Here is a 10,006-nt window from a genome sequence, read left to right as displayed (position 1 = left end):
AAAAGGAAAGTTTGAAGGCCTAATCTTGAAAGTAGAGATAGTGTCTGTCTCCTGAATCCAAAACTGGAAGCTGGTTCCACAGAAGAGGGGCCTGAAAACTGAAGGCTCTGCCTCCCATTCTACTTTTAAATACTCTTGGACAGGGGTCTCAAACTCCAGCCCTCGAGGGCTGTTGCAACACACCTGAAAAGTGCTCAAATGGGTGTTATGGTAATATAGTCATTAAGATGAGATGGGGCCTAAAAACTGAAGGCTCTGCCTCCATTTTTACTTAAACAACATGACGACGTCTCTGCAGACGACGTGCTGAATAATTGTGATTATTAACAATAAACTTTATTCCTGCTGAATGTTCACAGATGCTGTTTGAATCGTGACGTTCAGAGATCGTCTCCACCAACGATCTGTCTCCTGCTGAAGCTCACAAGACACACAGTGTGTGTGTGTGTGTGTGTGTGTGTGTGTCTGTGTTGTGTGCTGTGTGTGTGTCTGCGTGTGTGTGTTGGTGTCTGTGTGTGTGTGTGTGTGTGTGCTGTGTGTTCTCTGTGTGTGTGTTTTGGACACAAACAGGAAAACAGACTTGTGTGTTTCTCTTCACAAACTTTATTTTAGCTTCATTTTGTCTTCAGTGCTCAAACTTTCACTTCCCAGTTCAGAATCAAAACTTTCCAGTTTCCCTCTGACGCCGCGCTTCTCCTTCAGCGGCGCCGACTCCTCGTCTTCCTCGCCAGCTTATCTCTGTCCCTCGTTTCACTTTCGTCTGTCCCGCGCTCGCAGCCAGCTGCCTCATCGGCACATCTGTCCGGTATCAGTTAACGTGCTCACGCCGTCGACGGCTCACGGCCCTCTCGTGGCTCCGACTGCTCCGTCTCTACGTCAGAGAGGAGCAGCGAGTCCGAGGAGAGCCCGCTGTGATTGGTGGGCTCAGAAGTGGCATAATAAATAAAAACAGGAATAAATAAATAAATAGAAAACGTCTCTACATCCAGCTCCTCGCCATCACGGCGGCTCAGTCCTGCGTCTGCAGCGTCCCGGCCAGGCGGTCCCAGTGGGTGAAGTACGGCGCAAAGTTGCACTTGGACTTGAGGTGGTGAAGGTCGTGTGGCGCGCCCCGCCGTACAGCCCCAGCGGCACCAGGCGGTGCGTGGCCCACGGCAAGTCGTAGCCGCAGTGATCCCCACGACAGCCAGATGTTGACCACGAAGAAGGCGAGCTCGGTGAGCGGGTGGCAGCCCAGCAGGAGGGGTTGGCGGCAGCGAACAGGCCCAGGCTGAGGGTCTCCCAGGTGCCCGAGTACTCGGCGGTGAGGGCGGAGGTGGAGGTGTAGGTGTGGTGCACCTGCAGGAGGAGGAGAGAGAGCGTGAGTGGAGGAAGAACAAAGGCGTGACATCGTCACCACCGCCATCGTCCTCGGGACTCACCTTGTGGAAGGTGCGGTAGAGCCAGGGCACTCGGTGTGCAGCAGGTGCCAGGCGAAGCTCTGGAAGTCAAAGAGCGAGCAGGCACACGAGCACCTGAGCCAGCAGGCGCGAAGGGGCGGGGCCTCCTCGGTCAGGTGCACCGGCCTCAGGTACCAGTGCAGCACGGTGAGCGGGAAGATGAAGACCAGGTGGTTGTAGAGCGTCAGAGCCAGGCAGCGCCGCACCGACGACCAGCTGACGGAGCTCTGAGGCTGCAGCTTGTACCTGAGCACCCACGCCCACCTGGTGGACAGCGCGTCCAGCAGCAGGAAGGGCAGGCAGAAGGACAGTAGACGCAGAGCGAGAAGAGCACGGGAAGAAGGGCGAGCGCAGGAGGGGGCGTGTCCCAGACGAAGGTCCACAGAGGCTGCAGCAGCATCGCCATCCTTCAGTTTGTCTCACAGTCGGAGCTCTGCTCGCCTTCATCACCACTGCTCCATTTAATCAGGCAGCAGGCCCCGCCCACACAGCGTCAGCAGCAAAAAACCCGCCCTGCCGTCCTTATTGGGATGTTTCCTACTCCGGAGGAAAATGGAAAACCCTCCCTCCCACACTCCACACTCCCACTTCCACATTCCACAGCAGGCTCTTTCACTGTGCACTGAGGATTGTCCCTGTGAGAGCCGCTCACCTGCTTCCATTGTTGGCAGGTTGAGCACGTGTGTGATGTTTACACGGGCTGAAGCAGCCTTTAGCTACAGCTGCGGTGTTAGCCCGCGCTGCCACACCTGAGCCGTGCAGGTTCACACACCTGAGGCTCTAAGTGAACATTAAAGAAGCTGTGCTTCAACTTTGTGGTGCGTGAGAGCTGTACCTCTGCTGAAGTACAGGATGTGTGTACTTGTGTACTCTTGCGTGTGTGTGTGTCAGCATTATGAGAAATGAATGTGTGAGCTTACAGTGGTTCAGACTCACTGAGGATGATGACGACAGGTTGTTTCCTCTGATGATGAAGGCTCACATTCCTCGCCGTCTCTTCTCGTCACGTGTCAGTCGAGCGTCGCGAGGCATCACAAATGTGCCGTAAAGCTTTATAAAAGTTTGCGTGTTTCTACAAACTTCATCTTTTGTGTTTTTACAGATGTTTCATGATAAATACATAAACAAGTATTTACATGTTTAAAATAAGAACATGTCCAAACACTATGCATGCTCTGTTCACCTGGACGCTGCGTCTTCAGCGGACCAGGAGGCGGAGTCAGTACTGGATTCATAATCACAAATATATTATGTAATTATTATAAGCTAAAAATCGTATATATTTAATCTTCACTATGAAAACATTAGGAAGCTCTTGGCTTTACCTTTGAAAAATAAAAGTTAACGATCGATGATCATATTGGAAAAATAATTAGATTTAAGATAATAACACTGCACACGTTTAATATTACAAATATGAAATGCAGCTTTTAATGATGTCATCATAGTGCTGACCTGCAGTGGGATTTGCTGTATTTTTCCTTTAAATCCAATTTATTCAGATATAATTATTAAACCTACAGAGAGATATTCACGCTCTGAACGACATAAACGATAGAAGAATGAGATTTACCAGAGCAGCTCTTCGACATTTGTCTTAACATCGAATCCTCTAAAAATAAACCACAACATCAAAACATTTGCGATGACAAAAGTTTAAATTGTGTTTCTAACTGCTGCTTGGTTAAAATTCACGTTCTCTGTGAAACGAAACAGAAAAAATGAAGTTTCAGCTACTAACTCACAGCTTCCCAAATAAAGTCGGGATGAATTTGGTGATGTGGTTTCTGCTAATCACAGAGTTGTTCCTCGGAGTTCCCCTGGGAATCCGTGTGGGTGGCCTGGTGGCTAAAGTAAAGCGCTGCATGCACGTGTGGGAGGATACGCAGCTGAAGTAAAGTTTACATCAGGGACAAACGACTGTGTGAGTCTGAGGAAGTCTGCAGAGCTCCTGATGTTTCTGTTGATCCTGGCTGAAGGAGCAGCTCCACAGAATACACACACTAAATTCCCAGAAACCACGCAGACACACACACACACACACACACACACACACACCACACACACACACACACACACACACACACACACACACACACACACACACACTAAATTCCCAGAAACCACACACACACATATCTGTGTGTCAGTAAGTGTGACGCTCGCTAACACTGCCACTGAAGAATGAACCAGAATCGACCCCGATGACTGCTCAGTTCCTCTGAAAGTGAGTGGGTGGTGTCAGTGGGTGGAGGGTGGGTCAGTTGTAGTTTGAAACTCAAGTTATTTTATTTAATTTACATTAACAGATGTAAATACCTCCACCCTGTCACGCCTTATCTGATCAGATAGGAGCAGCGCCTCTCCAGCGATCAGCTTTTTTATAACTGACTTCCTCCCTCGAGTCGGCTGTAACTGTCACCATCCTGGTCTTATGACCAGCGTTTTGAGTTTTAGTTCTTTGATGTTTATAGTGTATGTTTAACCTTAGTAGGTTTCCTATGTATCATTGGCTTATCTGATTGTCATAGTTTGTTGAGAAACAAAGAGAAAGACGAGGACAAAGGACGATGGAAAGAAGCTAAAAAAAAAACGGAGAAGAGACACTAAAAACCTGCTCGATCACCTGCTGGGAAAAAAAGCTAAAAATACCTGGCATCTTTTAACAAACCCCGCCCCCTCTGACAGCAGTGAGCAGTGGAACAATTCAAGATTCAACCGTTCAGCTGTCGTCAGAGAGTTTCCACATGGGTGACGAATGGCGTACGTGCTCTGCAGAGAAGCACAAAGAGGCCTGCCGAGACACGACTGCAGACAGTTGCACAACCTTCACACACACACACACACACACACACACACACACACACACACACACACACACACACATGCTCACGGTCAGGTAACCTGGTGCTTGTCACTCTGCAGACGCCTTCATCGCTCTCATCATTGTCCTCTGACCAGCTGATTGGTCCGTCACCGTGTGCAGAGGGCGACCTTTGACATTTCACGAGTCAGTATTACAGCAGGCAGGTCGATGCAGGTCACAGAGGAGCACGCTCGGTTCAGTGCGATTACTCATGCTGCAGCACATTCCTGCGCTTACCCGTCTCTTCCTTTATTGGTGAATCATATCAGGGAAACAAGGGCCTGATATGATTGAAAAAAATCCTCTTTCAATGTTTAGAGATCAGGTCTGAGTGACGGCTCTCTGCACGCACCTCATTCAGGCTCAGGGAGGGGCGGGGCCATCGGTCGGGGTGAGAAAAGGAAGACAGGATAAGACATGCTGTGGAAGAGAGACGGAGATTAATCCGGTCTGACGTCATTAGCCGTGTCTGGGCTCAAACTCTGCTGCAGGTCCATAAATCAAACGATCACTGTGGCATCACTGAGAGTTAAAAACTGTCTAAATTCTTTCATCTGTAATAAAATGATCAGCGTTCTGCTTTACCAGGTGTAACAATGAAGTTTAACATCCAGGCATCCATGAAAACGGAATTTAAGACATTTAACGGAGTTAGAAGTTAGCAGGTAGTTAGCTTCTATCTAAATACAATGTAGCATGTTCTGACTGAGAGATTTCTGAAAAAGTCAAACGTACAGCTCTGCTATCACTTCCAACATAAATGAAGACAGAAAACTAAACAGCAGTGACGTTTGCAGGGTTACTGAAGTTGGGCTAGCTGCTATATAATGATGTGCTACGTGACAGCTAGCGACACAGCTATGTTAGCATAAACAGTGACGCTGGAGGATGAACGCTAACTTCTTTCCACTTGATAAAAGTTAACGTGAAGGTTCCTGATGGTTAGAGACAAATGCAGTCGCATGGCAGGATGCTGTACATGGACCAAACTTCAGTCAGGAGAACAACTGAGATAATCCATCCACAATACGAGGTTAGTCATTCATATACTGCTGCTGGGCTGGAGTTACATCGTAAGGGTTTAAACACTGAGCTTTAAAATGAACAGTGGTAATAAAAGCCGAGGGAGGCCGGCAGTGATCACTGACTGTTTTTAGGGGCTTTTTTTAGATCAAATAGAACAAGATACAAAGCATTACAGTTTTTTCTGAATGCTTAAACCCTAACTGTGATTCCTGTAGCACAATCTCTAAAACTATTCAGACTTATAGCAAAACCACTCACTGAGTTTGCAAAACTAAAAGCACAAAAACTGCTTTGCACTCAGTTTGCAATTTTGTAACACACACTTTGCAAAACTGTAAGCACAATTCACTGCACAACACTCAATTACCAAATTTCCAACACACTCCTAGCAAAAGTATACACATGTATGGCTATCATTAACACTAACTTGCCAACTGTCTGGCACACTTTCACATGTGAAAACTTTTTTAGATAATTAGTTCACTTTGCAATCAGCCTAAGCACTATAATACAGGTAAGCTGTGTGTGCGGAGTACAATGGAGGGAGCAGGAAGAGTGAGAAGTAGAGGAGACCGAGGAAGAGGACGTGGAGGTGAAGAAGTAGGATGAAGAGGACGACAAGGACAAGGAGGAGCAAGAGGAAGACGAGGAGGGGGAGAGGAAGATGAGGAGGGGGAGAGGAAGGGTAGGAAAGTAAGAATAGATGTGCTGATGACATCAGAGCTACAATAGTGGACCATGTCATCAACCGTGGAATGACCCTGAGGGTAGCTGGCCAACGGGTCCAGCCTAACTCGAGCCGCTACACTGTAGCAAGCACCATAAGGACATCTTGAAATGAGAATCAGTTAGTACAGTCACTTCGCACAAAGATTTGTAGCACTGCCGTATGCTAATGAGAAACACACCAATACCATTGATGTAAAAATACTGAAATTGTTACTTTACAGAATTGCTAGATGACCAGATGCTGGGGCAGAGGAAGCATGTTCACTGCAGACCAAGTAACCCATATAGTCATTATGGCGATTGCAAATAATCCTATACTTGGAAATAAACACTTGTGTTTGTTTTGATGTGTTTGAATAAACACCAGTACTTGAAGTTTGGATCCCTCTATGCTTATGGATCTATGACAGAAGTATGAGCTCAAACTGACATAGCCTACCTTGTGCACAGAGAAAGCAAAAGCCAGATGTGTTTTGTATTCATACCATCAGTGTGCAGTTGGCGCATTGTGTGCTTAGTAGATGATGGCTTGTGTGTACTGTTTGATACGGAAACACCATTTTTACGAAGGTGTGTAGAGTTAATCTAGCTGTGTTTGCTTTTGCAAGAGAACTACAATGTTTTGATGATTGGGTGACAGGTTTTCTTATTTGTGTGAAGAGTTTGGCAAAATTAGCCAATAGTTACAATAAATGTGCTTAAGCAATCAGAAGAAACTGTAAAACATGTTAAAAACACAAACGCCATGTTAAATGCAGACTACTTTGGGCCCGGAAGCAGGATTCGTCACGTCGTCACTTAAAGACCGAATAACAGATATGATTCAGTGCAGAGAGGTCTGTTAACACATAGTGAGTGAAGAAGAAACACCCAGTGCATCATGGGAATCCCCCAGCAGCCTACACCTATTGCAGCATAACTAAGGGAGGATTCAGGGTCACCTGGTCCAGCCCTAACTATATGCTTTAGCAAAAAGGAAAGTTTGAAGCCTAATCTTGAAAGTAGAGATAGTGTCTGTCTCCTGAATCCAAACTGGAAGCTGGTTCCACAGAAGAGGGGCCTGAAAACTGAAGGCTCTGCCTCCCATTCTACTTTTAAATACTCTTGGACAGGGGTCTCAAACTCCAGCCCTCGAGGGCTGTTGCAACACACCTGAAAAGTGCTCAAATGGGGTGGTATGGTAATATAAGGTCATTAAGATGAGATGGGGCCTAAAAACTGAAGGCTCTGCCTCCATTTTTACTTAAACAACATGACGACGTCTCTGCAGACGACGTGCTGAATAATTGTGATTATTAACAATAAACTTTATTCCTGCTGAATGTTCACAGATGCTGTTTGAATCGTGACGTTCAGAGATCGTCTCCACCAACGATCTGTCTCCTGCTGAAGCTCACAGACACACAGGTGTGTGTGTGTGTGTGTGTGTGTGTGTGTCTGTGTGTGTGTGTCTGTGTGTGTGTCTGCGTGTGTCTGTGTGTGTGTCTGTGTGTGTGTGTCTGTGTGTGTGTGTGTCTCTGTGTGTGTGTTTTGGACACAAACAGGAAACAGACTTGTGTGTTTCTCTTCACAAACTTTATTTTAGCTTCATTTTGTCTTCAGTGCTCAAACTTTCACTTCCCAGTTCAGAATCAAACTTTCCAGTTTCCCTCTGACGCCGCGCTTCTCCTTCAGCGGCGGCGCGACTCCTCGTCTTCCTCGCCAGCTTATCTCTGTCCCTCGTTTCACTTTCGTCTGTCCCGCGCTCGCAGCCAGCTGCCTCATCGGCACATCTGTCCGGTATCAGTTAACGTGCTCACGCCGTCGACGGCTCACGGCGCTCTCGTGGCTCCGACTGCTCCGTCTCTACGTCAGAGAGGAGCAGCGAGTCGAGGAGAGCCCGCTGTGATTGGTGGGCTCAGAAGTGGCATAATAAATAAAAACAGGAATAAATAAATAAATAGAAAACGTCTCTACATCAGCTCCTCGCCATCACGGCGGCTCAGTCCTGCGTCTGCAGCGTCCCGGCCAGGCGGTCCCAGTGGGTGAAGTACGGCGCAAAGTTGCACTTGGACTTGAGGTGGTGAAGGTCGTGGTGGCGCGCCCCGCCGTACAGCCCCAGCGGCACCAGGCGGTGCGTGGCCCACGGCAGGTCGTAGCCGCAGTGATCCTCCACCGACAGCCAGATGTTGACCACGAAGAAGGCGAGCTCGGTGAGCGGGTGGCAGCCCAGCAGGAGGGGGTTGGCGGCAGCGAACAGGCCCAGGCTGAGGGTCTCCCAGGTGCCCGAGTACTCGGCGGTGAGGGCGGAGGTGGAGGTGTAGGTGTGGTGCACCTGCAGGAGGAGGAGAGAGAGCGTGAGGTGGAGGAAGAACAAAGGCGTGACATCGTCACCACCGCCATCGTCCTCGGGGACTCACCTTGTGGAAGGTGCGGTAGAGCCAGGGCACTCGGTGGTGCAGCAGGTGCCAGGCGAAGCTCTGGAAGTCAAAGAGCAGCAGGCACACGAGCACCTGAGCCAGCAGGCGCGGAAGGGGCGGGGCCTCCTCGGTCAGGTGCACCGGCCTCAGGTACCAGTGCAGCACGGTGAGCGGGAAGATGAAGACCAGGTGGTTGTAGAGCGTCAGAGCCAGGCAGCGCCGCACCGACGACCAGCTGACGGAGCTCTGAGGCTGCAGCTTGTACCTGAGCACCCACGCCCACCTGGTGGACAGCGCGTCCAGCAGCAGGAAGGGCAGGCAGAAGGACAGGTAGACGCAGAGCGAGAAGAGCACGGGGAAGAAGGGCGAGCGCAGGAGGGGGGCGTGTCCCAGCACGAAGGTCCACAGAGGCTGCAGCAGCATCGCCATCCTTCAGTTTGTCTCACAGTCGGAGCTCTGCTCGCCTTCATCACCACTGCTCCATTTAATCAGGCAGCAGGCCCCGCCCACACAGCGTCAGCAGCAAGAACCCGCCCTGCCGTCCTTATTGGGATGTTTCCTACTGCCGGAGGGAAAATGGAAAACCCTCCCTCCCACACTCCCACACTCCCACTTCCACATTCCACAGCAGGCTCTTTCACTGTGCACTGAGGATTGTCCCTGTGAGAGCCGCTCACCTGCTTCCATTGTTGGCAGGTTGAGCACGTGTGTGATGTTTACACGGGCTGAAGCAGCCTTTAGCTACAGCTGCGGTGTTAGCCCGCGCTGCCACACCTGAGCCGTGCAGGTTCACACACCTGAGGCTCTAAGTGAACATTAAAGAAGCTGTGCTTCAACTTTGTGGTGCGTGAGAGTCTGTACCTCTGCTGAAGTACAGGATGTGTGTACTTGTGTACTCGTGCGTGTGTGTGTGTCAGCATTATGAGAAATGAATGTGTGAGCTTACAGTGGTTCAGACTCACTGAGGATGATGACGACAGGTTGTTTCCTCTGATGATGAAGGCTCACATTCCTCGCCGTCTCTTCTCGTCACGTGTCAGTCGAGCGTCGCGAGGCATCACAAATGTGCCGTAAAGCTTTATAAAAGTTTGCGTGTTTCTACAAACTTCATCTTTTGTGTTTTTACAGATGTTTCATGATAAATAACATAAACAAGTATTTACATGTTTAAAATAAGAACATGTCCAAACACTGATGCATGCTCTGTTCACCTGGACGCTGCGTCTTCAGCGGACCAGGAGGCGGAGTCAGTACTGGATTCATAATCACAAATATTATTATGTAATATTATTAAGCTAAAAATCGTATATATTTAATCTTCACTATGAAAACATTAGGAAGCTCTTGGCTTTACCTTTTGAAAAATAAAAGTTAACGATCGATGATCATATTGGAATAAATAATTAGATTTAAGATAATAACACTGCACACGTTTAATATTACAAATATGAAATGCAGCTTTGTTTAATGATGTCATCATAGTGCTGACCTGCAGTGGGATTTGCTGTATTTTTCCTTTAAATCCAATTTATTCAGATATAATTATT

General features: G+C 48.4%; 1 protein-coding gene and 1 pseudogene across 1 annotated transcript; both read right to left on the bottom strand.

Moving 5' to 3' along the window:
- Positions 1 to 993: 993 nt before the first annotated feature.
- On the bottom strand, positions 994 to 1,920 carry LOC113027888 (cholesterol 25-hydroxylase-like protein; annotated as a pseudogene).
- Positions 1,921 to 7,613: 5,693 nt separating this feature from the next.
- Positions 7,614 to 9,440, bottom strand: LOC113027835 (cholesterol 25-hydroxylase-like protein). Its single transcript, XM_026177655.1, has 3 exons — positions 9,422 to 9,440; positions 8,460 to 9,021; positions 7,614 to 8,374 (listed from the first exon to the last, which is right to left on the bottom strand). Exons 2-3 carry the CDS (start codon positions 8,886 to 8,888, stop codon positions 8,042 to 8,044), a joined length of 762 nt encoding a protein of 253 aa, XP_026033440.1. The 5' UTR covers positions 8,889 to 9,021; positions 9,422 to 9,440; the 3' UTR covers positions 7,614 to 8,041.
- Between the last annotated feature and the right edge of the window lie 566 nt (positions 9,441 to 10,006).

The sequence above is a fragment of the Astatotilapia calliptera genome, chromosome 8, assembly GCF_900246225.1.
Source record: "Astatotilapia calliptera chromosome 8, fAstCal1.2, whole genome shotgun sequence".
Taxonomy (NCBI): domain Eukaryota; kingdom Metazoa; phylum Chordata; class Actinopteri; order Cichliformes; family Cichlidae; genus Astatotilapia; species Astatotilapia calliptera.
Note: the sequence above shows the minus strand (reverse complement) of the source record. Positions and strands in the feature narration are given on the sequence as shown.